This window comes from Numida meleagris, chromosome 13, assembly GCF_002078875.1.
Source record: "Numida meleagris isolate 19003 breed g44 Domestic line chromosome 13, NumMel1.0, whole genome shotgun sequence".
In the NCBI taxonomy this organism is placed as follows: Eukaryota; Metazoa; Chordata; class Aves; order Galliformes; family Numididae; genus Numida; species Numida meleagris.
The window spans coordinates 14,268,178-14,296,059 of NC_034421.1; the positions used below are offsets into that span (position 1 = coordinate 14,268,178).

The window sequence follows — 27,882 nt, forward strand, 5'->3', positions numbered from 1 at the left end:
ACCCCAGTACACTTCCTCAGCGGAAGAGCTCCTCAGCCAGGCACGCAGATGGATGCTTTTCACCTTTCTGCTGGGAGCTGTAGAAGCAGCACCCCCCTACCCCCACCCCATAACAGTGATTTCTTTGCTTTCCTTTAGGCTTACCAGTACCTGGAACAGATGCGGAAAAGAATTCCATGCACAAACCTGACTTACTACGTCAAGCAGCAGACGATTGAGGCGGTTCACCGAGGAGCAGGCATTCCCATCAGCCAAGCCCTGGTTCCACAGCAAGGTCAGCACAGCAGCGTGGAGAGCAAGGATGTGGAAGAAGAAGTGGCTGATGAAGTGGAAGGCCCCTGACGCCTCGTACTTAGCAGCACCAAGGCTGACTTGAGCACTACATCATTTATTCTGTTCTCTTTGGGGGTCACAAATCAGTCAACAAACTGCTGCAATGGACTCTTTGGTTCTTACCAAATTTATTTTTTTCTGCTTGACTCTACAAGCAACAGTATTAAAGTGATGGATTATTTTAAACGTACAAAGAGCAGACTGTCTGTAGCCTGGTATGAATCTAGTTTTTGTATTTTAATTAATAAAGGAGAAAAAAGAAAGAGCTGCACATTGTAACTTCAGGCCTTGCTTGAGGAGGAGGTAAGGTGAAAAAGCCTGAGCAGACAAAATTCCCAAGTACTCATGCTTCCCTTCTTAGACAGCAACCTTCTGGAAACAATCTCTGTCCCACGTGGCCAGGAGCTTGGGCAAAAGTCAAACTACTGCCCTTCTACTGCAGACTCCCCCTCACCTCAAAACTTTATTTAAATATTATAGGGCCATCTAGGCTGGAGCTGTGGTTTACAAGAAAGCTGGACTGAGCCTCTGAGTCATAGAGTGGCTGAGTTTGGAAGGGACCCCTGGATGTCATCTGCTCCTACCACCCCACCTGTCTCTGAGCGGGGTCACCTGCAGCCAGCAAAGCTTCTCCTGCTCCGCACACGTCAGATTTTAGGATGGAAGTTTCCTTCTGGCACAGATGGGGCCAGCCATCCATGGAACATAAAGCCAACATCAATAACCAAGGGCTCAAGGACCTTTCAGTGTGTTATGGTGCCCCATGAAAGTGTCGTGCACACAACTTTCAGATTAATGAGCCCTTCTGCTTACAGTGATTTTTTTTTGGTGACTTGTGCCAAACACGGGTGTGAGGAGGAAAGCTTTGAACTGTATGCGCTCAGGGAAGAGAGGTCAGGCAACATTTTCAGATCAAAATCTGGACCTTAGTTACACTTTAAAAGAACCATCTTTCTGTACGAGTATTATACAAAAAGCATTGCTTTGTTCCTTCCTAACCCCAGGGAAGCTCTAGCTCAAACCTTTAATACTTGGCAATCTTTTTTTCAAATTGCACTGTAGCTATTCAGGGCTTCCCTCTCCTCTGTGTATCACTGCCTCCCCACCCCCCTCTTCAAGCAGCAGCCCTCCACGTGTGCTCTCAAAAGAGGGGAGCCTTTGTCAGGGGATGTCACAGACAGCCCTGGGAGGTAGGTGGCTGCTTCCAGCCCTCCTGTTTTTCTGACAAGTCTGCTATGAGATCTTCCCCGTATTTTTAGTAGAGCATTCAAACCTGCCAAGGTTATAAATAGCTGGGGTGGGGGCTGGGGGCGGGGGGAGGATGGCAGCGCTCGCCTACCTTCCTGCATCTGTACACCCCGTACCGGATAGCAATAGCTCACTAAATTGGCCTCCACTACAAAGTCCAGATGTCAAGTCGGGTTCGCTGGCTTACAGCGCTGCACCCTTCCCCCTTCTTCCTCTTCTCCAGCCAGGTGACTGCTGAAGAGGCCCCAGCAGTGCCTACACACGTCCAGCTGGCAGGAGGATGAGGTAAAGGTCGTTTCTTTCACCCTTCAGCTAGGAAGGGGCAGTTTCGAGTTTCTTCTTCAGGTTCTCCATTAGTAGCAAGTTCTGCAAGGCCAACCTCCTGCAGTCCCCGTCCGGATCTTTCTCCACCACATCTGTAAAAGAACAAGCCAAGGTTAAGCTGGAAAATGGAGTGAAAAACACTGCTCTTCACCCAACTTGTCTGTAACGTTACACTGACCATCACAGAACAGCACTAAATGCAACAGCAAAACATCTGCCGTGCCAGAATTGACACTCCTCCCCTTAAGCTATCCATAACCTTTCTGTAGCCCATCTACCAGCATGAATACAGCCTCTGTTCTGCAATTCCTGAACAACTGCTCAGTGCTCCCTCCTGAAATGCGGGCACAGCACCCTTCAACTGGAAGAAAGGAACCTCAAGGCCTGCTTCTTTAACACAAGTTTGGTTCTGCTGGTCTTCTGCTAAACTAGTTCATTTTTTACGCTTTATGGAGAATGTAAGGGAGGGGATGAAGCTGCTTCAAGCAGCTGTTATTTCAGGGGCCCTTACCGAGCCTGCAAAGTACAAACCAGGATGCACGCAGGATGTCTGAGCAGGGGGAGCCTGGAAGAGCAGAGAGCCTGTGCAAGGATATCCTGTACGCACAAGCAGTGTGCTCAGAGCCCAGCACTGTCAGCCCAAACACATGACTCATTCAGATTGAGCAGAGCTATTTATAAACTCAGGGAGAGCTTCACTGCAGTGTTTCCACAGTCCCTCTCCAGGAGGCAAAAACGGGAAGGCTACAAGACAGCTTAGTGCAAGCTCGTAAGCTAAGAGACTGATGTTGGCACTGCTTCTAATTGCACGAGCACGGATCTTGAATTGCTGCCGCCAAAAGGGAGGCACGGGGCACTAGGATACACCCAGCTCCTCACATAAAACAAGCTTACCCATGACATAGCTCCACAGCACTTGCAAGGCTGGGGGGAAGGGGGGGCGGGGAATTCCCTTAATTCCTCAGCAGCTGCCTTTGAAGGAGCAATTTCCTCGAAACGCTCAGGTATTCCCCTCAGACCCCTGACTCTGCCACAAGGGCAGGTCTCTAATGACTGACCTCATCTGCAGGAGCAGCAAAGGAGGAGCCCAGAACCTCCCTGGGAGAGCTCTTTGACCAACAATCCTACACCAAACAGCAAAGCCACAGCCCAAGAACTTGTGTTTCAGGAAGGAGCTCCATAAGGACACAAGGACACTTCAATGATACCTGGCTAGATGTGAGCAGAGTTGTATTCTCTAAGGTTTCTGAACATCATGTCAGTTTATCCATTCCCACCATTTCCCAAGATTCCAGGCAACAGCACCACATGAAAAGCCTATTACACTACCTACAGGCATAAAAAAATGCTGCTAACCCTGTTCTCCTCCTTCCAAAACTCATTAAAACCAGACTACACGCAGCCCTCATTCTGCAAAGTGGGCCACAGATTTCCTGGGAAGGCTTGACTTGGTAACAGCAGTGGTTACCAGCAGAGACAAGCAGATTCTTCAGAGCACACCGTGTCACAGGGAAAGTAAAGCTACTGGCCCCACAAGGCAGCTGTCCTTCTCTCAAAGGCCACAGAGCTCCACAACCTGCGAGGATCAGAGGCCGCCTGTGTCAGTGCTGCTTCCTGCCTGCTCCCTGAGGGAAGCCAGCTCACCAAGAGTGGGAATGGTGAAGGAAACCAACCCGGGGAGTCAGACCAGGGCTGTGTGCAGAATGCAGTGCAGGCTCCAGAGGCACAGATCACACAGCATTATTTCCTCTTGTGCTTGCAGCACACTGCAATACATAACCACGCACTTGTGCAGTTCTAGCTGAGCACTACCCATAAAAACTGGAGTTTGCACACATTGTTCAGTACAAGCTGCTCTCTTTCACAGGTTGTTATTTCCTTCAGCAATAGGATGTCAGGAGATGGGGCTCTTCCTCCTCCTATAGAATGTGCACATAGCATAAAACAGCCACAGAAGCCTTGTACGTCACTGCTGGTTAGTCACTGCCTGACTGCAACGTGCAACGTGACAGCGTTGTGCAGCTTCACGAGATGAGTGCGTGGAGGCTCAGGCAGAGAAGGGAGCACACAGCATATTCTGGGATATTTGCTTGGCAACTGTTCCAAAGCGTGAGGACAGTTGCACTTGGAGATACCTCACACACCTCTCAGCTTACGCTTCAGATACCTCTACAGTACGTCTCCGCAGCACAGGGTGTGCTCTGCTATCTGCCCCAGACTTAAAAGCAAGCAGCGAGTATGTGCATCACGTCAGTGTGGTGCACGACACAAGTACACTACAGCTGCAGCCGCACTTCCAAAGAGATGCAAGCTGCAGTGCTAGCCAGAAAAACACTGGCATACCCCACCACATCTCACCTTCCAGCCAGGACCGAGTCTCCAAAAGCTCCTCCGTCACATCCTGCAGCAGACGCTCTGCAGGGACACTGAGGAGTATGGAGGAGACACAGGACAGGAGCCCCTGGCGCACGTACCTGTTGGAGAAAGGCAGACTAGTCAGAACCTGCAGCCTCCTGCTCTACCTTGATTTGCTTCTTAGTGCTCACCTCAAGGCTTCTCCAGTTTCCACTGTTTGTGATTATGATAACTGTTGCCACCTTCCTACTAATTAGGAGTGTGATTATGTACCAGCTGGCATACCACTCACATAAAAAGCCCCTGCCACACTGGGGCTCAGGGCCCTTAGCACAACACAGAGACCTGGAAGAGTCTGAGGTTAAAACAGAACTTGCACGTTTACAGCATTTTAGCTACATGTCTTAATTTCTTTCCACGTTGAATGCTGGAACTGAATCTAAAGCTCTCTGAGCTTCTTCAGCTGAAGTAGCTGAAAACACAAGGACAGTTGGTGGAGAAATCTGTCATGTTTTTTATAGGTAATGACTGTACCTCCACCCTAGAAGACACCAGCTTCAAAACCTCTGTTTGTTTGACATTAAAGCCATGTTTTCACTACACACTCTAGCAATGCTCGAAGGAGCACAAGACCAGAGGTCAACATAGAGAAGAATGGGTTGAGTCATTGGCATTCCCAGCCAGGTGCTAGACTAGGACGAGGACAGGTTGTGGCTGGCCACCAGCTTGCAGGGGATCTTTAAAAACAAATGCACACAGCTACAACTCACGAGTCAGTGTGGAAACGCAGAGCCCAAACAAACTCCAGCAGTGCCTTTCCCATTGCAGTAACCGCCTGTAAAACAGGATCAGGACAAACACTGAAAACCTTCACATTCACATCACTTCAAAGGACTGGACCTTGATGCACATTGCTGTGAACATCAGGGTTAACAATTATTTTACAGAAAAGAAAATTGAGGCAGTCAAGAGAACTGATGTGCTCAAATGCCCACAGAAGTTGAAAGAAAAACTACCAGGGGCAGCAGAAGGAAGTGCAGGGATGCCTGAATCCCACGCCTCCTTTCTGATCCATTTTTTCTCAGCCCTTTGAGGACCCCTCAGCACGTGACTCAAACTCACTGCAGGCCTCAGAGCCCACTGCTGTGTCCGACAGCACCGCCGAGCTCCCAGGCTGGAACTCACTCTGCGCAGCCTTTCTTACCATGGTGTTGACAGCCAGGTACATGAGGACTGCTAAAGTGTGGACCAGTCTTCCAAGGACAAAGTGATCTTCCCCCAGGAGATCAAACGTTGACAAAGGCCTGCAAGTGCAAGATACAGTTCTGAAAGAGCGACAAGGATGATCTCTGGAATGGTGGGGGTGGTTGTGCAGAGCAAACTGTCCCACACAAGTCTGAACTCCTAAAACAACAGTCACTTCACAGTCATTCCCAGTCCAACACTGGCCACAGCTGCTCGCTCCCGGCCCAGTAACATCCTCTCCAGTGGGGATCACTTGCTCGGCCAGCAGGCTGGCTTTATGAGAAAGAACTGCATGCAAAAGCTAGCACTGATGCCATACTAGAAACAAACCATTAAGATGGATATTAACAAGAATCTTGATTCCTATGGAATCAATCATTGATCCTTCCTTACGTAAACGAAGACTTGAGCAACTGACAATAAAACGTGCCCTGTAACATGATCAAAAGAATCGATCCTGGTGGCAGCACCACTTCCAAGGCAGTTAACTTCTGTTAAAGAGGGCAGCCTGAGTTCTGTGGCTTTGTATGAACTCCTCAGGGCCAGCCACGATGCTGTTGGATACTGCCAAAATCATCACCCTGTGCACCTGCTGAGAGGCTGTGCTTAGTAATGCATTCACGTACTGCAGGGTCTCACGTATTCCCATCCAAGAAAACTGCATCTGATAAGCGTGAGAGCACAAAACCTTCCTCAGTATGCTTTATCCATGAGCCAGGCATCAGTGTGATGTTATAAGACTCTTGCACAACTTCTGGGCTCTATTCTGCCACACTCAGACAAGCAGAACAAGCAAGAGGTTCACTCTTGAGTTGTCAAGCCCCACAGCCCAAGGTGTTCACTCACCTATCAAAGTTCTGGATCAATGGAAAAAAGAAGTGTCCAGCAAGAGAACTGAACTCATTTGGGCCAGAAGGCTGTTCCACTTGAGACTGACCCTGACCAAGAGAAAAATGAAGTCCAGACACAAGATGCAGTACCCATAGTTCTACGTTAATCTACTGCACCCATCCCACTGTCAGCTACTGCTTACTTGTACACCTATGGCTGCTAGTTTCCAGGCCAGTCACCTCACTTTCCACTTCAGATCCTCTCACACATCCAAACATTTCACTACAGCGTATCTCAGTACTGCTGGGTTACATATAAGAAACAAGAACACACGAAGGAGAACAGAGTTTTGGAAACCAAGTCCTCCAGGATGAACCACTGGGGAGTTATGGGACCCAGGAAACTGGCAATCATTTATCTCCCTTAAAAAGAGAGGAAGTCTGGGACAGTCCACTCCAGATGCAACTGCACTGAAGGAGGATGCTCTGGGATCTCCAAGGTGCAGCCACAGCTCCCTGCAGTGGCCAGACAAGCTCAGAACACGCCAGAGCTATCCTTCAATGTGAGACAGGGAGATCATGATTTATTTTCATCTTCCTCCTGAGAGAGGACTACAGGATTTGGTACTTCCTATGGAAAAAAAGTTTAGCAAAATACTGAAGTCAAACAGACATTTTAAGTTATTCTTAGTTAGTCTTGCCTTTGGATTGGGCCCAATTTCACATGTATTTTGCTCTTTCCAGATAGAACTACAGCAACCCCTACTGACCTCCTTTCTGCTGGACTTGACATTTGCTTCTGCCATGGCCTCACCTTAGCAAACCTCCTTGTCTTGCTTTTGATTCTCTCATCAACAATTCTTCTCCAGTCCTTGGAGCTGCCATTCTCAGGAAGGAGCTGAATACAAGGGTTTTGGGCTCCAGAATGTTTGGTCTTCCTAGGGGCTTTGGGACAGGACAGTTCCTGAGCTGCCAAAACCAATACCTAGATGAAAAGGAGGGACATTGTACTAAGATAGGGATAATTTCTGTACTAGGGAAACAAGTTAACCTGTACCCAAACCAATAGGAACAGCAAGGCAGAAAGGCACAACAACAGGTTTAGAATTAAGAACTGCAAGGCAAGCAACTGAAACCCAGTCAGCTGACTCTGAGGTGCAAACAGTCAGTCACTTTGCCCTGAAACAGAACAGCAGCTCCTTTTTCAGACACAGTAACATGACACAGAAAGAGCCACTGGCAGACTGCTGTCTTTCAAAAAGTGAAGACATCCCAGAATGATGGCACATTAGGAGAAAGTGGCTTCTTTGTGGCAAAAGACCATCACACATTTTTCACTGTGTGGGCAACAACTGCTGCTTAATCCAAACGTAACAGAGTTAAGAGCAAGAGAGGAATGGCAGGCATGAATACTAAGAGATTCCCATGCCCTTGCTTCCTCCTCAGCTCCCTACAAGGAACAGAGGTCACCCCCTTTATATTGTAGGGACACTGCACTGGTGCGACAAAGCCATAACGGAAGTGGGAAGCAAAGTGAAGAGCACTTACATCGAGAATGTCCACGCGCTGACGAAGACTGTAGTTCAGAGAATAGAACTGGGAGGTCAAGTACTGTGCTACCTGTGCAGAAAAATCAAGGAGCAGTGACGCCAGTCTGTAAACAGCCTTCCTACCAATTCTAAAAATTCTAAATTCTCCATTTAAGGCAGCGTCCTATTTCCTGATAGCTAACAGCAAGACTCTGAGATTAGGGAAGAAAAGCACTCTGTGAATAGGAGAAATCAAATACTTCCACTTCTACATTCTCCCAGAGGAAGTAAACAACTAATGGGACCTAGCCAGCCTTCTCTCCCTTCTGTGCAGAGGTATCCAAACAACTGTCATGGCAGCTGAACACCAGGCAAGTCTTCTTTTAGAGGAGCCCAGTGTGCCTCAGCTTCCTCCTATGTAAAGCCATCTTCCGTTAGTGCAAAAAGCCCTAAATTTAATTCACCTCAGCAGGTATACCCATACACCCCATCTCCTTTACAGCTCTTGAACAAGCCTTTGCTTTCCTATTGTTTGTTATCCACTGCAGACCCTTCAGTGCATAGCCCATCTCTGGGGAACTGCCAGATATGAACCAGCTCTTCTATCACACTCTGACAGCTGCTTCTACCAAGCCAGCAAGAGACTTCACCTGCTTAAATTTTAGCCTGTGCCACAACTAGAAAAAGGGAAGCAGCAAGAGGGACTAACAGGAATTGGATCAGTGGTTAAAACAGCTACTTGTGCCTTCTGACGGAGCTCTGCAAAGCCTTCGAGGCAGGTCTTCTCCTCCAGATGCAACAGTACTTTTGCCAGCTCCACGCTAACCTGCTCAAAATAAGACAAAAGGAATCATGTCACTGCAGGTGTTTTCCTTCTCACAGGTTTTACAGAGTACCATCCACTTTCCATTTCTAATGCTTTAGCACAGAGGGAACAACATAGGCAGCAACATGCCCTTTACTCACAAGGGAGAAATAACACAATAAGATAAATATCATCAGGACACATTTCTTAGAACACAGAACAAAACCCTAAGCTGATTTCTCTATCCACCCTCACTTTTCACTTTGGCTTTTTCAATAAATGCTAACATCATGAGATAGGAAGACCTGTCACTAAAGTTCATGGGTTAAATTCCACCTTCAGGTGTTCTCTGCCAGGTGGCTGTGAGCAGTCATCACATCAGCCCCTCCCTGCTAAGTTCCTCTCACCCAGGCTTTTAATCTTGATCAGTACAATCCACCTGCTCCCTCATTAAGAAGCAAAGAGGGGAAGTCCATTTGATTTTATTCCGTTTTTGTTGGGAAATAACAATTAATTCAATTTCAATTCAATACTGATTACATCCAAAATTAAAATCGTTTTATCTATAGGATTGATGGCTGCTCTGTAAATTGCCTTTCCAAAGGTTTTTCCGCCCAGCACAAAGCATCCTCATGCTTCCTCAAGTGACTGGCAAGCTCTACTTGCAGACACATTTCTTTTTCAGTGCTGGAGTTGCTAAATGCCACGCTGCTGCCTGCACCTTTGCCTGCTTCTCTGTGCCCTGCAGCCCCAGCTCGAAAGCAACTATTTCCTTCTATTTCCCTTCCCAAGCTGAAAGCTCAAAATTCAGACACACATTAGCTCAGCAGGTTGCTCTGCTGGCAAAGCTAAGCTCCTCACAAGGGCAAAGGGATAACCCTGTACACAGCCCACTGGTAATTATTAGCTCACACTGCTTCACCTCTCTTGCTGCCGCTGGATTCTTTCGAACCAAGCTCTCAAGAGCCTTGACAGCTTCTTCCCATTTGTCCAGATCTTCAGAACCTGTCAGGACTGAAGGCAAACAACAGACAGACAAGATATTAACAGAATGCTTCTGCTCAGGTATATACCCCAACGTTCCTCTGACAGCAGTTTGTCTTTCTATAGGAAGGTACAGCTGACCCAGCACACAACCAGCATTAGGAGCTAGACTACAGTTATCTACGAATGACAGTTCAGCACTTGAGCCCAGATAACTGAAAAATACAGCTTCTTCAGATTATGCTCCAATTAAAACAAATCTAATGAGACCACTCTCCCCAGAACAGTAACAACTAGATGAAGACTCAGCCCAAAACCTCATACCTTCGATACAGTCTCGAATATACACTGGAGCCTTAGTCTTCTTCAGTTCTTTATCCTCTGACATGTCATAAGGTATCAGGTCATCATCACTGTAAAAAAATAAAGGCAGGAGTTAGCCCATGGGGGATGGCTATTCTTTCCCCAGCTAAACTCAAGGAAGTAAAGAAGCAGAGCAAACACCACTGTTACACCATGACTAATGCAACGCAGAGCAGCACTGCTGGAGCCCAGGCTAAAGGGGTTCCTTAGGAAGTCGTATGAATGGCTCTGAAGCTCCATGAAAGAGCAGTTCTGTACCTGGATCTCCTGGCCAAGTGTAGGTAGGAGTCGGGTGACCCAGAGGCAAGAAGCCAATTCTTGAGATTTCTTTAAATATTTGTAAGGTGCCTGGATAAGTCAGGCCCACTAATAAAATGAGCAAATATATCAATAATTCCAAGAAATGTCTCCTAAGTCAATCAAACTGAATGAATACAATGGTTGTATGTGACAGTGGCTTTGCTCCAGTTATTGACAAACATTCTTGCATGCAGTTTCCTACATGATGACTTACTCTGCTGAACACCACTCAGCTGAACAAGGTCTGCTCCCTCATTCTGGTCAGAAAGAACAAGGTTTGTTCCCTTCTCTCCAAGTCTGCTCTTAAGAACATACTGTTTCTTTTCCATTTCCTACCAGCCTCTTGCCCCATACCTGTCAAGCTCAGCATCTGACTCCTCATCTGGCACCACATGAGTTGTTGCTGTAGGTGATTTCCCGTTACTTTCCAATCCTGGTGGCAGTGCAGCATCTGCATTCTCATTGCTGCTGCAAGCGATGAGAAACAATAAAACCAATAAGGTAACAATCTGTATTCATAACCAAAAAACTACCAGTACCATCAAAGCTTTGCTGCCTCAGCAGTGAGGCAAATACTTGTTTCTGCTGAAGTCTCCCACCTACACAAGGAACAAAGTCTTGGGAGAGAGAACGGGGTGAGGGGAGAAGCAGAATCTCACAACTGAAAAGCAATAGAAAACAAAGCTTGAGTTAGCTCAGTTGCTGCATTCTCCCTCTACTAAGATGTATCTAGGATTGCTAAGGAAAGACTCATCTGTGATAAGTGGATCACACCGGTCTGGAGATCATCAATGACACTGAACAAATGGGGAACAATGATCTTTAACCACTCCTAAAGGGACATATGCAAAAACAGTATTCCTATGGACTTTGGTATGTTGTTTAATCTCTCTACTTCTCCAATGCTGTCTAAACAGCTGCCTGTGCTGACTACACCACTAAAACAGGAGCATTACATCTTCCATAATTCACTGGAGTGCTGGACAGCTTCATTTGCTAATAACATCAAGTGGTTGATTCATCTGCTGTTAAGAATGAGTGCTTCAGGAGCCGTAGCAGATGCCATGGAAGTTAAGAGCACCACAAAACCAGATATGGTCAGCTGACAGATATTCTAGATTTCTGTTACTGATGAATGGCCTGGAAGCACACAGACCAGACATCACAAGATCCCCCAGATGCAGACAGAGAGGTCCAGCATGGTTTCACTACGATCAGCTATCAAACAAGCAATTCTAATACAGGCTACCATTTGAATTATGAATTTAAAATGATTATAAAAACAGTGCATTGCAATACTTTGTAAGAATATGAAGGGTATCTTGAATACCACATGCAGTTTTAGTGTACAACTCTAAAAAGGTGCACAGAAAGGCAAAAAGAATGAGCAGAGGTTCCAAATTGATTATATCCAAGGAATGACTAAAAAGGTGAGGACCTGTCTGGAAGAGACAATGATCAACAAAAAAGTCGTAAGGAGAATAAAAAAGTTAAATACCAAACAACACTTCTTTTCCAGATGTAGACCTGACAGATTGTCAAGGGAAAAAAAAAACAAAATCAAACATAACTTTTCCAGTTACTCAGTATGTTTTTTTTTGTATTTGCTACATGGAAATGGAGAGTAGCGATATCTTACTCATTGTCTGGAAGACCTGGGAGAACACCGAGCGGTGGGGCCTGTACCAGAAGGGACTTCAGTTCTCTTGTTTCATCATCTTCTTCATACTAGACATTCAAAAACACTGTTACTGCACTGAGACAGCAAACATGCCCAGCAAGCAACACCTGACCCCTCCATGCTGTGCAAACAGGGATTGAATCAAGAGCTGAACACACAGCAATCCCTTTTGTTTCAGTCACTACCAGCAGTAACATATTAAGCTGCACAGAGATCTGTGCCACGTGTAATCTTCTTCCCTGTATTTCATGGTAGTACTTGGTCAGACCTTGTCTCAATGTTATTTATAATCTTTAAAACATTTAATAAGTGGCAATGCAACAAAGTGGATGAACCAGGTGTTTAAAGAACAAATGTGATTTTACCACATAATTCTCATAAACTCTACTGGCAACAGCATGGCAAAGATCCCCACGTCAATCTTGAAAATCTCAGCTCAGTGCAGGCATTCCCACCACGTCAGGGACTGCACAGTCACCTCTCAGCTCCCATAGATCAGGTTCTGATTCCCTCACACAATGTGACAATCCTCTAGTGGTCCATTATTTATTGACAGTTTGCCATAAACTCAGTCATCAGATTACACCCCCAGGGTCATCCTTACCCATCCACCCGGTTTTTGTACAATTGTTTTTTGTAATCAGACAACCTCTCCTTTGGAAACCATCACTGACTCTCCTTGCTTCCAGATAATAAGCGTTAGAACTCACTATAATGCCCCGGCTCACCTGGTTTAAAACTTTATCTCCTCTGTGCCCTGAGCACCAGAGAGAAACTTCACTACAACCTTTACCTGAAACTTCAGGACGGGCCCATCCGTGTTTATTTTTGAACTAATGCTCTCTGCCACAATCATCCCCAGGCGCCGTATCTGCGGCAGGCTGCTGTCCAGGTGGCATTTCACGCCCTCCATCATGCTCGTGAGAAGCTCTGAAAAACACAAAGAGCACACGAAACAATGCCAGAACCAAACGTGTGTCTTTACAGGTCATCCAGTAATGGGTAGAAAGGTAAGAAGGCTCTAGGCAACCATGACTTCTGCCTGCAATGGCAGTGTTTCCCTCCAACACCAATATACTAAAGCCTTGTTTTTTTGTGGACACATTACAAATGTATTCTAAATTTGGAATACTTAGTTTTCACTGGTATGTAAAATAAAAAGGATGTCAATCCTTAGCTCGTGTTTAGAGCTTTGAAACCGGGTAAGTGAAATGCCATGTCATGAGGAAATGGCAAATTCTGGCCAGTGCAATAATGCACAGTGGTGCAATAATCACCACCTAGGTAAGCTGGCACAGGTAGCTAACACCAGTTTCTCAGCCCACAGAGAACTGTGACTGCCATCTATATCTGGCCGATCTCCTGCTGTTAGCCTGAGCTCTGTCATCTCTGAAAAGCTTATCTGTTCGACAGCTGCCAGAGAGAAAACAGGTTATAAAACTTCAGCACCACTAGACAGTAACACGTCGCGTGAAGTAGAATTAACTCTGGACTGAAATGGACCAAACAGGCTGTCCATGTCAACCTTCCAACAAGTGAAAAACAAAGCCACACAAGAAGCAACTCAAGAATTGGACAGATGTTATTTTTCTTGCAATAAAAATTTTAATTTTAGACCAGAACTCCACTCTACTACACATTATATAAATACAAAATAGATGGTCCTTGCCTGTAACTCACTATCGCTACTCACCTAACAAGTAAGCACGCTGAGGGGAGCAGAAGAACACAGGAATGCACATGGACAGAGCCCAGCCAAACAGCTTCTTACTTCTGGTGCACTTCCCTCCCATCTCCTTTAGGAGTGCTACTCATGCTCCAGTACCAAGATTATACGTTGAAAATTACATCACATGATTCCTCTAACCAGTCCCAGAGTCAATCCCAGTCTTCCTGTGACAAAATTTAAGGGTTCCTAGGACCACTATTCAGATAAGAACCTTAGTTCAAAGATACTGATCTCCGACTTCATAATTTAAAGCTATGTACTTCGAATCATTTTGTATCACTACTGAAGGAAAAGGATTCCAGCAGGAAACCCAGCTTGACAGGATGAAGACAGGACCATTTTGTTTACCTACATGTGAAAACAAGATCATTCTCCCTTCCCAGTCAGACTTTCTGTTAAACACATCCATGCCTTGCTTCTCCTGCCACCTCACCTTGTCTGCAGCTCTCTATTTCGGGTTCCTTCAGGTGAGAAAGGCAGATAAGGATGGCCTTACTAATATACTGCTGCTGCTCAGCTGGAGAGTGTTTCACTGCACTGCTGCTGCCCCAGGTCTCCAAGAGCTCTTGCAGCACCTGAATCAGAGCAGAAAACTTTGTTTACCCAAACTGGCTTCAAACAGATCTTTTTTACATGCAAGTAATTTTTTCTGAAGGAACACTCTGGCTTTCATACAGCACATGACACATTATGATGGTCCATAGGTCTTAATGCCTCTCAGTGCAGTTAGTCTTCCTACCCATGGAGCTAACTTTGTATTTCAGAGACCAAAATGATATTATGCTTGGCCAGCTGAGAAGTCCAGACCACCTTCTTTTAATATCTTGCTATATATAATATTTTTGAATGACGAACACATCTATTTTTCATAAACACAGTATCATATTGCTTTTTGACAATACAAATTGTTTTGCATATTATCTGCTTTCATATAATGTTTCTAGTCAAAGAGTAGTTTCCATTGCTCTCAGATTTTAGAGCTTGTAACCAGCGCCACAAAAAATACCCACATGAAAATCATAACAAAACAGTAGTGATTTCCAGAAATACTGATTGCCTAGAAGTTCCAGTACACTGATAACTCGGAGAGAGAAAAGATCTGTATCTCTACTGAGGTTAAGGGAAAAAGAGAGAGATTCTGAAGCATCAACCATTCAGCACACAGACAGCTCGCAACCAACTTCAGCACTTTCTCCACCTGTCACACAGGTCAGCTGAGAGGAGCTGAGGACAAAGGACATCTGTAGCAATCCAGGCCTTAGTAGTTTTGCCACAGGGAGAACAATTTGCCAATTAAATATGAAAAGCATCAGCAGTGCAGAAGGTCCTTGGTACTTCACAATTTATTTGTTTTGCACCAGTCAGCATCACAGGGCTTCCATCGCTCTCATGAACAGTAGCAAGAGTGTCTCAGGGAAGTTCCAAAATTCCACACCACACAGACACATTCATAGGGTAGAATTTTTTCCAGTCAGACACCTCACCAAAAACATGACTTAACCTTACCTTGATCAATAAGGCACGACGAAGACTATCCAGGGAGAGGTAGCCAAGAAGATTCTGCAGCACTGCAGTCTGTAATGAAAACCACAGGTCTTGCTTTAACTGGGCATAAAGTCAGCATCCAGCAATGCTGAACGTGTATGCTTATCGTGTTAAACTTCCCAATGTGAGGGACTGGTTGACAACATTCAAACAGAAAAGCTAATTAAAAAAAAAAGAAAAAAAATAAAAACAAAAGAAGCAACATATGCAATTGCTGATGAAATACATGGAAAATCAGGACAGGAATACAGTACTTGTACCACCAAGACCAGACAAATACAGAATAGAGATGGTCCACACCTTGAGCTCAGCTAAATAAAACAAAACCCAACAACAAGAACAAAACTGGTACTATGGGAAAGACTGGTGTTACTACACAGCTGTTGAGCACAGAGCCCTTACCGTGTAGCCATACTGCAACAGCAGCATCTTCTGTGTCACGACAAACTGAGCCTTCTTATTTTTCACAACCAGGTTCCCCAGCAACCTAGACAAGACATCTGCCCTAGCAAAACAACAGCAAAACGTTAGGAATCCACGTAGTGATTGTCACGCTGCCTCTCATCACATGAGATTCTTTGAGCAGCTATTTGCAATGAAGCGAAAAGCCAAGGATCACCAGAACACCTCTAAATGTTAACAGCCAGTCAGCAGTTGCAAATAATGTTTTTTTCACTGCACATCATGGCTCAGGACTGTAAGGAACAGTGCAGGTTCCAGCTGAAGGGGAACAATCAGCAATTTTACCCGTTGGTCTCTTGGGAAATGGCACTGTAAGAAACAGACTACACACATGTTCATGTGCCAGCACCTTTCCTAAGTATTCACGGCAAAGTTCCAGCCTTTGCTCTGGCTCAGGGAGGAAAACAGAGTTCTTACCCTGGTGCTCTCTGAACAAAACCAAGGACCACTGCCTCCATCCAGCGGTCTGGCACACATTCAACCAACCGCCAGCATATTCTTTGCCAGATGCAGTCTGCCTTGGTGAGATCTGTGAGGCGGGGCACCAAAACGCTCAGAATTTCCTCTGAAGCAGAAGAGAAAAGAGAGAAATACATCAGATGGGCAGAGCTAGTGCGACGGTAGCCGAGGTCAGCTGCAAATGCAAAGATCTTTACAGATGGAGGAATAGAACAGTTTGCAATTCTGTATTCTTCCCGTGGTAAGGACTAATTTGTGGCCTGAGAAACTGCAAGTATTCCTCACTGCAGCAAACAGATGGGAAATCTCCCTTTTTTTTCCCCGAAGCCCTATCAACAGCTATTGTGGCTTCAAACTCCTAAGCCAAGCAAGACTGAAGGCTACCCAGAGGAGACCATTATTACATGTGGGGAATGATTTTTGCTGGTATTTACAATACACTTTCAGGTCACTGGATTAGACACACTAGAAGAGCACTTAATAGTTATGCCCCGGATGGAAAGACAAGGGGAAAAGCAGAAAGCTCACATATTTTCAAGAGATGAACACATCACATTCACATGAACTGATAAAAGAGGATCACCATCTATCAGATCTGTAGCTGAGCAGCCTCAGAAAGCAGAGAGCAGCCTGTACTGCAGTCTGATCCACAAAAAAAAAAAACCCACAAAGCTACCTGGTCAGGCAGAACACTCACTTTGTCTCCCATGAACGCACACCTTTCCCAGAATATGTGAAACAAAAGAGACGGAGCAGTCCAAGCCATCTGGAATGAAACAGAAGCTTAACAAGATCATCACCAGCATCACCCAAAGCCGGTACATGCACACCTACAATACCAGGAGTCTGAAAACAGAGATGAGTTTCCTCTTTTTGAGGCAAGACCTCTTTCCCTTCCCCTCCTCCCCCCACCTGCCTTCAGGTACAAACCAGCCCAACATTATCCATGCAGAGCTAGAGGGAGAGCACTGAGGTAGCTCTGTCCCGCTTCAGCACAACAGTGAGTAAATTACTGGTTGGTTCAGTGCTGGTCAAGTCTTCCACATGCTTCGTTTAGCATGGCCCACAGCCAAATGCTGGCAATGGATGAGGACATTTAACAGCTCACAGAACTGCAGCTTTCAGCAGGACATATAACAGCCTCTTTCTCATTCCTGGTACCTTATTCTTTTAAGCACAACGTACATCACACTAGAAGATGAACCTGAGGCTCCACAACACCCATTATCTACACTTCAAGCACCAGCCAAGGGGTCCACACACAAAACGCTTCAGAGGAGCCGTCTCTACGGGCCAGTTCTGCGATCTCACCTCTGAGCGAACTGGAGACGTTGTGCAGCACCTGGAGAACCGCGCCGCCCAGCAGAGGGAAGTAGTGCTGCGGGAAGAACACGGCGGGGCTCTGCCCCAGGACGCTGTTGCCGACGAGGTCGGGCAGACACACGATCCTGCCCAGCAGCGCGTCCTGCCGCTCGGCCGAGCCGGGCTGGGCGTGATGCTGGCACAGCTCCCAGATGAGCGCGGACAGACGGCCCTGCCGCAGGAACTGCTCCAGCACCTCGAGCACCGCCGCCAGCCGCCAGCCCGGGCTGAAGGAGGAGAGCTGCGGTGAGCGCCCGCCCCGCCTCGCGGTGAGGAGCCGTGCACGCGGCTGTTGTGCTGCTGCGGAGTCACCGCCGCAACACCGCTGTGAGCACCGGCACCGCTGCCCCGGGGCGCCCCGTCCCTGGAGGCGCCCACGGCCGTGGGTGGGGCCCCGGGCAGCCTGAGCCGTTGAGGGGCAGCCAGCCCACGGCAGGGGCGGGGCTCTGAGGTCTACCATGGATTCTTGCGATCCCCTAACGGCAACCGCGAGCTGAGCGGCACGGCCGCTCCGTGACCCCACGGGAAGCCCCGCGCAACCCCCGCTCCCCCCGCCCCGGGCCCCGAGGCGCGGCACTGACCGCGGAGCCGCCAGGCTGTCGGTCAGGGCGCAGAAGGCGAGAACGGGGGGGCCCTCCAGGAAGAGGCTCCGCCACGGACCGGCCGGCTCCTCCGGCCCCGCCACCAGGCTGCGCAGGAAGGCGCCGAGGCGCGCCCGCTCTCGCTCGCCGAGTGCCGCCGGATCCCCCGCCGCCGCCAGGGCCTCCCGCACAGCGCCCACCGCTTCTGCCCCAGGGCAGGGCCCGGGCCCGGCCGCCTGCAGGGCGCTCTCCAAGGCCGCCGCCATGATGAGACCACGCCCACTTCCGGCCGCCATGTGACGGCCAATGGTGGCGCCGGAAGAAGGCCCCGCCCGCGCTGCTCTTAAAGGCGCAGGCCCCTCCGCCTCTGCGAGCACGGGCGGAAAGCGAGCGAGGCGGGCAGCTTATTCTCAACCCTACTGCTTTATTCGATAGTCGCTCGTCCTACACAAGTACAAACACAACGTGGCCCCAAAGGCTACAAAGTTATACAAAACGACACAGAAATAAAGAAAAAAACAACAAAAAAAACTTTATAGGATTGACTGTACAACAGGTGGTTCTTTGCCTTTCCCCAGGCAGCAGCACGGCCTCAAGCCTCCCTCTCTGCCTTGTGCAGTTCCCTTGCAGGGGTTGACGATCAGTTGCTAATTGGAGATTTGTAAAAGCAGAAGCACTCGCATCATTTCGTTAAGGGACTGAGTAGGAAACTTACCAAAATCTTTAAGAAAAGGTAGAAGGAATCAATCAGGGCAGCAGCTACAAACCCACTCTTTAAGATTTCCAGCTTCTTTTCTATAGTACAGTATTCAGCAGGCTGCACTGTTGCCTTTGCAGCGCACAACTGGTACACGCATTACAGAAGGTTAATATGCAGAAACTAACCATAATTTGGGAAAGGGAATAAAGCAACAGCTCATTAAGTCTCAGACAGTATTTGCAATCTGGACTCCAGCCGCTCTGGAAATCCCAGCGATCAGGTTCACTGCCCCCCTGTCTTATTCTACAGCATTTCCAAAATAGCTCAAGATTTACACGCTCATCTGTACAGCATGCTAAGCATTTAGAAATCATCAAGCAGCAGCCTGCTAACTGGAGAAAGAGGCTATAACATCTATCCAGAAGAGATGTTGGTTTTATAGCCTTAAAAAAAAAAAAAAAGAAAGAAAAACAAAGCCATTTTTCAATAATGCCAATTCAATGCCAGGAAACTAGAAGCCCCACAGCAGAGGCTCTCTAATGGCCAGGCACTGTTGCTTTCTCCTCTTGGGTTACCTTCACTTCCAGGATTCTCTCTCCCCCTCTCTCCCTTCCTCACCTAGACCCATTATAAAAAAAGGTACAATATTTATTTTCATGGAATTTAAGTTAAAAAATAAAAAGCTGTCCAGTCTTTTTGCTTTATCGTGAAGAGTTTGAGCTGGAGCGGCTGCGGTGGCGCCTTCGTCCAGGAGATCTCGACCTCGACCGCCGGCGAACAGGGGATCTGCGCCTGGGAGATCGGGACCTGGCAGGAAAGGATGAAGGAAATTCCCATTAGGAGACATGGACAACAGCTTCCAGTGACCTGTCAGCTCATCTACCACCTTTGCAAATTGATTCCTTTCGCCCCCTCCAGAAAAACCTCATAAACCACTCTGAAAGAGATCCAACAAGCAAAAGGAAACTCCAGAAAGCGAAGAGGCAACCTAAACAGGAATGTTCTAACAGGAATTTTCTAGCTACCATCCCTCTGCTTCAGAATGTGAAAGACTGCTTCATATCCAAATAATTGACAAGAATCTTATTTTCTACCTCATACAAAACAAACAAGTTCATTCTACATCACATTCTCCTTAATCTGAAACTTTGGCTCCTGAAATATTGTCCAGGATTTACACAGGTCACACAGTACCACAGACGCTTATAGCAAGTCCAACTCTAAAGAAATAGCTGAGCTTCGAGATCCACGGTGCTACAATTAATCTGTACAGCCACCAGTATGACACCAAGGCTCCAGGCATTAAATATTAATGCAGCCTGACAAGACAGTAAGATCAGAGAAGCAAACAAATCACCCAATGCAGCATTTACCAGACTGCAGTAGAAAGCATATTTCGTGGAGGACCAACAGGCAGCAGCTCTTGTGCTGTGTTCTCATTTTTTAACTGTACCTGTTCAGCATTCAGCGGGTCCAAATCAGGAATTGCATTAGGAATGACAAGAGTTTCAGCAGGTTTCCAAGACAGTGGAGCTCACCCACATGCTGAGAATGTCAATGTTAATTTTTATGGAGCCTGCAGTATTCAGGCAGCCCTGAGTCATACAACAGATGCACGCACGTCAGTCCCTCCTTGGGGTGACAGCACACTCCATGCACCTGCTGCAGGAGGATTGCTTTGCTGTCATTTTCCCATTCACAGAAAGGACGTATAAGAGCTTCAGAAAAAAGCAACCAGAGCAGGCTGCCAAGAGCATTCTACCAGCCAGCCACAAGTCCGCCCTCACTTCACCTCAAAGCACTACACAGAAGGGAACAGGCAGGGATCTAGACATTTCTGGTGGACTGTATTCACAAAATAGACCACGGCACATCAGCACTGGCATTAAGCAACTAAAAAGTACAATCTGAGTTCAACTGATGCCCAAGAGGTGGTTGGTTTGTTTTGGTTGTTTTTTTTTTAAACTGTCATTTGGAGGGAAGATCAAGTCCAGTGAGATGAAGTTGTCCTCGTGCTGAGACTTTCTGTAATAAATTCTTGTTACAATGAGAAGGAAATAAGAATTGTCCCAGCTCTCACCTTCTCCTCATGCGGGGGGGTGACCTACGCCACATTGGTGGTGGTGGCAGCATCCTCCTGGGGGGGCTAAAGCGTCGAGGAGGCGGTCTAGGTCGTGGTGCCAGTACAGCTGTGGCAGTGATCTCCTGCCCATCGATCTGGCCTTTTCAGAAAAATCACAAAATTAAGGTAAGTATTTTCCAGCACCAACAAATTAAGTTACTGCAATTCGCAGCTTTGTCACAAGCAACACAACTCTGCACTATTTCCACCACACACTCAGAAGTTATGCTGACCAGGTACACACCAGACCTCTTAACCAAGTATCCCATTAGATGCTGATCAGGAAGGATTCTCACAGAAATTTAAATTGTTTTCATTTTGGGAAAAAAAAAAGCATCATTTTAACAGTTCTTTATTTTTTTTCAGTCTGTCCTGAAACCACACAAAAGCCAAAGCCATCTGGGCTGAAACCAGAATGACAGCTTATCAGATCAGATCCCCACAGGGCACCCCACCATCTCTATCCCATTTTCATATCAAATCCACCTGCTTCAAAGATTTCTTTCAAAGCACCCAGCCTCCTTGCAGCATTCGATACCTACCTCCATCCATGTGTTTCAGGGCTTTCTCAGCATCATCTGGGTTCTCAAACTCCACATAAGCATAGCCTTTAGAGAGGTGTGGATTTAGCCTGTCAACTGGCATGTCAATCATTTTAATCTTTCCATAAGTGGAAAAAATTTCCATGATGTGATCCTGCCGAGAAAGAGCAGAACTTAAGGACATATACCACTCTCACTGAGCACGTCTGGCTGGTACAGAGCAGTAAATTCAAGCTGTATGCAGCACCAAATTGGCTTTAAATCAATGCCACCTGCAGGAGACATATTTCACTAATCAGGTGTGGAGAGGACGCTGGATGACCACATCCTCTACTGATGTTTCACTTCAGTTAAGAGAATTACTGGCTTAACATCAGGCTACAAAAGCTGCACTAGTGTAAAAACCCTCCTGGGGACTTTAAGAACTTGTATCCTCAATTAGAAAGTCTTAAGGTACAATTCTTAGCATTTTTAAAAAATAGCATTTTTTCAGCACCCTAAACTTGTACCTCTGCAGACCTTTAAACTATATTCTAGCAAAGACAACTCCAGCCAGTCCAGCTCTCGTTAGATCCTTTTTGTGAACCCCCAGCTGTCCTTAATGCCTCCCAGGTGATTTCTTCTGTTGTCCTGACTTCTACAGTTTTCTTCCTAGGAAGGCAAGGTACAAGGTCTGGGGTACCAACAAAGCACACAGAACTTTGAACACTACTGAATCTCAAAAGCCTGCGCTGAATTTGACTTGGGGAAGTTCTACTGAAGCCTTCCTCACTCAGCAATTTGGACACAAAGCATGAATTTCCAAAAGCAATGTTCTGGGAGCAGTCCAGCAACAAAACAAACATTGAAGGCTTTAAAAAAAGCCACCAACACACGCCCACAAAAGATGCACATGCTTGGTGTTAGAGGAGAGCATGCCATTACCTTGGTCACATTTCTAGTGAGCCTCCCAACATGCACTTTTGTAGGTCTGGGTGATGGGCTGCGCCTCTTCCGCTCCTTTTCATCTCTCTTGGGTGGCTTGGACCTGATTTTGGCAACAGAAAACATTTACAGTTTTCAGGGAAAACAAGACGACAAGAACTAGAAGCCAATCCCTATCACATGATTTAAAAAAAAACATTTTTCTTGTGGAGGTAGCTTTTCTCTTAAGACATTACAAGTTAGGAATTGCTAGGGCAGTGGCCATGTTCCACTTAGAAACATGTTAAGATTTACATTTACCTTGTCTGCTTTTGCTTTAGAACCTTCCGGAATCAATGGGGCTTTTCTGTATTAAAGGTTAGCTAGGGTTACAAATTTAAATCTACCAAATATTTACTGAAAGTCACTGCTAACATTAAAGAATTCTGAGGTTGTTAAAACAAAAAACATCACGTGACAACAATTAAAGAGGCAAAACGAGGACAGAAGCACCAAAGCATACCACAAGCAAACAAATAAGGGACTTGGTGATCTGTGTTTCTCTGTCTTCTGTTCACTATAGAAGGTGAGAAACATCACATCTGAATTATTTGAATACCTGCAATTACAATTTGCTTGCAGGCTTTTAAAATTACAAGCCAGATTTGTAAAAAGAAAAAAAACAACACCAAAAAGAAAACCCCAAATCTCAGCATGCAGAACATCTGTATTTATCCTTCTTCCAAATCTTACTGTTCATAAATTGAAGGATACACAAAGCAAACTGGATTACAACATTGTACTTGATTTTAATTAGCCTTCCACAGTCTAAATAATTATTTACAGAATTGTCCAAAGGAAAAAAAAAACATGGGCATTACAACAGTTTGATTGCTACCCTTGCAGAAAAAATTCTTCCATTGGTCCCCCCACTTATATTATTTTTACATACATAAGAATATATACACACACACCTATCCCCTATTTTCAGTTCTGACTTTTCTGTCAGTCTTGACTACAACAAATAGGAAACATATGAAGACCTTTACTGTCATCTCGTGCCCCATTTTCCCATTCCAGTGGGTAACCATTAATTAAAACTGACTCTACAAAATACAGTATGTAGCAATCATCCTTAAAATGAACTTTTTCATCTTTAATCTCCATGAGGCATATATTTTGACTGCCAGCAAAAGGAACACGCCCATTCGAACAAAATTCAGCTCTCTAAGTTATGGAGAAAACAAACTGTCCTGGCCAAAAATCTGTTCTGATCACAACCTTGCATTCTACAAGGAAGTTAACCCGCTCTAATTCCTAAAAGACAAAAAGAACTCACTTGGAGCGGGACCGTCTCCTGTTGTCATGTCTCCGTCGAGATGGACTGGGGGATCCAGAGGAGCTGCTGGAACTGGAACTGCGTGAGGTGCTGGAGCTCCCAGAGCGACTCGAGGCAGAAGACGAGCTCGAGCCACTGCTGGAACCAGTGCTGGAACTGGATCCTGAACTGGAAGTGGAGCTGGAGCGAGACCTGGTAAGGGAAGAAAAACCTAAGTAGAATACCCAGAAAAAGAATGGCTGAAGATCTTCTCCTGATAATTAGACAGAAAGCAACAGCAAATCAGAGGAATGAAAACTGACCCTCCATAGTTAACTAATTCAACCATACCTCACAAAGCCAAAACCCCTTAATTTAGTCACTTCACTGTGACCAACACAATTCAAAGCTTGCTGAAGTCCAAGACATGGGGAATTCAGCAAACCACAGACAGCTTCTGAGAACACGAATTTGTTACTGCCTGTAAGGGTAGCTACCTGGTACTGCTACTCCCACTGGAAGCACTACGCCTTTTGCGCGTCTTGTCCCGACCACGATCCTTTTCACCCGATTCCTTAGTGGCTGCCTTGTCCTTGGATCGGTCCTTTGATTTCTCCTCAGACCTATCCTTGCGTTTGGTTGGTGAGGGAGCCCTTCAAGAATACATTGCAGAAGGGATTGTTTAATATGAAAAACACAAAAGAACAGAAAACCACGCTCAAACAAGGAACAGAACAGCAACACAAAACATTGAACTTCAAATGTAACTGGAGGTTACCGTAAGAGCAGAGTTAAAGCATTAGGTAAGTTCGGGCTTTTTAGAAAAAAGGAAAATGTTTTACTTTGCAGAGTAGCAGCTCTGAGGACAATAGCTACAGCATACAGAAACTGTTACGTGCAAGTTCACCCCAGGAGATATTTCCAACTCCTCACCCTCGCTGGGAAAGACCCAGTCCACTACAACACCCCCACTTTCATCAGGCCTCGAAAATTTGGACAGAAGATTACTTAGTGCTGGATTTTTTATTATTTTCTTTGAGTCCTAGCAAACTCTTCTTTTACATTCCCGTTAACTCCATTTCCCCTTCAGAGGCGTCCAAAGCAGCACCAAATGGGCCTCACTTATCTCAAATCTCAGTTCTAACTCCTCGATTCCGAGAACTGAGAGCAACAGACTCCAAAGAGCAGCCTAGTGACAAGAGCATTCTGAAGCAAGAGATGAACAGACACAGAGCAGCAGACCTGCTGTGCAGCAGTGGCAGCGTACTGCAGGACAAGTGACTCCTCCAGGGTGTGCAGCCAGGCACAGCACTGCATGGCAGATACAGCCAGCTACCGGGCCGGCTCACACCCACACGGCATACAAACTCACATGCATGTTTAAAGTTGTAAATTTTGATATTCAGAAGTACAAAGGATCCTCGCTATACGCTCCCCTTGAAGGCAGACAGAGGACATTCATCTCCTATGCAAGACACACATGCAATGCAGCTCATGCCTCTCGACAACATCCTCATCTCCAGAGAAGCAAGCTCTGGTTTCCTCCAAAGTCACTCTGTGCCACAGAGCACGTGCTTGGCAGGAAGAAAGGGCTGCTGGGTAATGATACAGGCTGGTTTGTTTAGCAACAGGGATCAGTATATTAGTTTAAGGAGCAATATATTAGTTCAGCAAAAGGAATCAATGAGCACTAGTCCTAGAACTTCCCATTTCAACTTCGCTTGGTGTGTGATCAGCCTCGTTTTCTCTTAATTCCACTTCACACGATAGACTACTGATAGACCACTGATTTTTGCATTTCACCAGGTGCAAGGACGTTTTCCTTGGATTTTCACACATATTGTTTTGGAAGTTGCTCATTATAGCCTAACAAGCAATGGAATGCTTTTCCCCCCAAACTGGGGAAAAACAGCTAAAGGTCAACCAAAAGAATCAGTGATGAAGCTGGTGGTGGAGAAATGGGGATAAAGTAAGCGGGTGCATGACCACCCTCAGTGCAATTGTGCATGCCCAGAGGGACACGAGTACATATTCATGAGTTCTTGGAAAAGAATGAGTATGTATGCCAATGTGCTGCATATGTATGTATTAACTGCTTAAATGTAGAACCCAAACTCTGAGAGCGTGCTCTTGTTTGTCATGTCGCCCGGTATGTGTGGTGAGGAATAAAGGAATGCTGCTTTCTAACACCACGCTGGAGTTAAGAGTTTTCTTCCCGGGTTTTGGATGACAGTAACAACAAAAGCACTAAATTACGGTTGTTTTCAGCTCCAACAAGTTCCTCCCAAAACTCCCTTGGCCTCCAAAAGACCAGACTGAAGGCTCAGTCTGCTGCACTGCCACAACAGCAGGAGCCTGCTTCAATTTCTTAGCAGGAAGTCTAAACTGGATCCTGACCTCAACTAGCTCCAATCAGTTCCTTCTTTGATCCAGAAGGCAACAAATTTAACACTCCATTATTTAACACTGAAATTAGCTCAATTCCAGACATTTCCTACGAGAGGGCTGCATCTATCACATACTCTGTGACATCTAAACACGCTGCTGCATTTTGCTTATTCTGTCTGGATCACAAAGCTGCCTCCACATACATTTTAATAACCCGGAAAAGAACTTGGCAAATACGTTTTGGTGCGACACCTATTACCAACCCACACAGGAAACATTTGCAAAACAAGGAATGGGGACGAGCATCTCTGTGAACTGCCAGCATCAGCAGCAGAGGCACTACACAGTCACCACACTGCACGATGCTGGTGCACCAACAGGTGCATCAAAGGCAAGATGAGCTAACAAGAGAATGGTCTTGTTGCTTCCAGTGTCTGGTTCTGACCAGCAGCTACTTGATTCTCTACACTGCAGTGACACTTAGGTTTGGGAAGAGATCACTACTGAAGAGCTGAACTGACTTTCCTAATTTTCAGCTTCACAGTTTTCCCTAATACATCAACCACAGCAGCAACACAAACGGATGCAGACCCAGCTTCCAGCAGCCAAGAAACATCCATGCCCTTTTGCAGAGAGAACAGGAAACCCACAACACAAAGCGACACCAGCAGGTCTGCCCTAACACTTGAGGCAATAAGAAGGCAGGCCAGTGCCCTTAAGCTGTATGCCACTTCTAAGTAGCTCACTGACTCTAGTGCAAAAAGTGACAGATCCTCAGTTTAGAAATATAAAGTCACTGCGTCGGACCAGCTGACCTACTCCAAAGAAAAGAACAGCCAAGTTCTGGACCAAAGCACCTGGCATTTTCCTTTCCCGACCTTCTTCTTCTGAGCATACCACTCAGGCTTGTATTATTTCTCCCTACATGCCAAATCCTCTCACACCATCACTGCCAGGATGCCACTAGCTCCAAACCCATTTCCTGCCAGCAGCCAGCTCCAGCTGCACCTCGCTGGAAGAAGGGAAGCGAGAGCTCAAAGACCAACAAGTGCTTTGCCTTTATCCTGCCTGCTGCCAGAGTGCTGGGAAGCACTGCAGGTAAAGAGTTGCCATCAGCAGCGCTCCTCTGCACGCCCACAGCGCTGGCACTTACCAGACAAAACAGCCCAGTGATGCTTACACATCCACCAAACTTCCTTAAGAAGCAGCTTTTAGGCAGCCCTTAAAATAACCAGTGTTTTTCTTCCATCCAATTAACATACACCTTTCCCAAGAAAGTTTCAGTTGGAAACCTCAGCCTGGGAGACGCAGCCTCTGGGCACTTCCACCTGGACATGCTCAGGCATTCACGGGAACACACCCCCATGAAAAATAACACTACACCATGAGGGTGTAAACAGAAGGCATTTCTAAGCAACACCCGTCCCCTCCTTCCTAAAAAGGAAAAAAAACCCGAAATCCCCAACATCCCAGCATTCGTGCAGCACCCAGCGCAGCCGGCCTAAGAGCACTCAAACAGGCGAGCTGTTCCCAGCACACAGCGAGCTCCGAGGAGCTGCTCTGCAGAGACCTGTGCTCTCACAGAGCTGCGGCCAAAGCAGCGACCTCGGCTCTCCCTCAGCCTTCCTGCGCGGCAGGTGTGTCCCGGAACGGCAGCCCGCTCATAGGTCCTCCTTTGCAAAGTAGGGGAAAGTTTCCTGCTCGGCAGCTCCTCGCAAGGCCGCCCGCCCGGCTAAGGGCAGCGCGGGGCCGAGGCCGGCCGGGGCTCAGCCGC

The 27,882-nt window shown here is 46.5% G+C and overlaps 3 protein-coding genes across 10 annotated transcripts in view; 1 reads left to right on the plus strand and 2 right to left on the minus strand.

Annotated features, from left to right (window-relative positions):
* IFT140 (intraflagellar transport 140) overlaps positions 1-598 on the plus strand; it is a 79,809-nt gene extending 79,211 nt beyond the window's left edge. The window contains exon 30 of the mRNA XM_021412126.1: positions 139-598. Within this exon, the coding sequence (XP_021267801.1) occupies positions 139-342 (204 nt within the window). The 3' untranslated portion in view covers positions 343-598. The remainder of the gene's footprint in view (positions 1-138) is intronic.
* Positions 445-18,469, minus strand: TELO2 (telomere maintenance 2). 8 transcript variants are annotated; one of them, XM_021412128.1, is made up of 20 exons: positions 18,136-18,469; positions 17,504-17,781; positions 16,890-16,958; positions 16,151-16,298; positions 15,674-15,776; positions 15,233-15,301; positions 14,160-14,301; positions 12,791-12,927; positions 11,956-12,044; positions 10,671-10,781; positions 9,978-10,066; positions 9,592-9,683; positions 8,574-8,690; positions 7,884-7,955; positions 7,150-7,320; positions 6,352-6,443; positions 5,465-5,564; positions 5,031-5,095; positions 4,264-4,379; positions 445-1,997 (listed from the first exon to the last, which is right to left on the minus strand). In XM_021412128.1, exons 1-20 carry the CDS (start codon positions 18,429-18,431, stop codon positions 1,894-1,896), a joined length of 2,460 nt encoding a protein of 819 aa, XP_021267803.1. In that variant the 5' UTR covers positions 18,432-18,469; the 3' UTR covers positions 445-1,893. The 8 variants fall into 8 exon arrangements, 2 of the variants coding, with proteins under 2 accessions (XP_021267803.1, XP_021267802.1); XM_021412127.1 differs by having other exon boundaries at positions 10,671-10,784; XR_002443277.1 differs by lacking the exons at positions 445-1,997; positions 4,264-4,379; positions 5,031-5,095 and adding an exon at positions 6,539-6,636 and having other exon boundaries at positions 5,515-5,564; positions 10,671-10,784.
* Positions 18,540-27,882, minus strand: part of RNPS1 (RNA binding protein with serine rich domain 1) — a 9,843-nt gene continuing 500 nt past the window's right edge. Inside the window, exons 2-7 of the mRNA XM_021412130.1 lie at positions 24,218-24,373; positions 23,742-23,933; positions 22,424-22,526; positions 21,500-21,653; positions 20,916-21,057; positions 18,540-19,642 (exon numbers count right to left, since the gene is read on the minus strand). Coding sequence (XP_021267805.1) covers positions 19,537-19,642; positions 20,916-21,057; positions 21,500-21,653; positions 22,424-22,526; positions 23,742-23,933; positions 24,218-24,373 — 853 coding nt within the window. The 3' untranslated portion in view covers positions 18,540-19,536. The remainder of the gene's footprint in view (positions 19,643-20,915; positions 21,058-21,499; positions 21,654-22,423; positions 22,527-23,741; positions 23,934-24,217; positions 24,374-27,882) is intronic.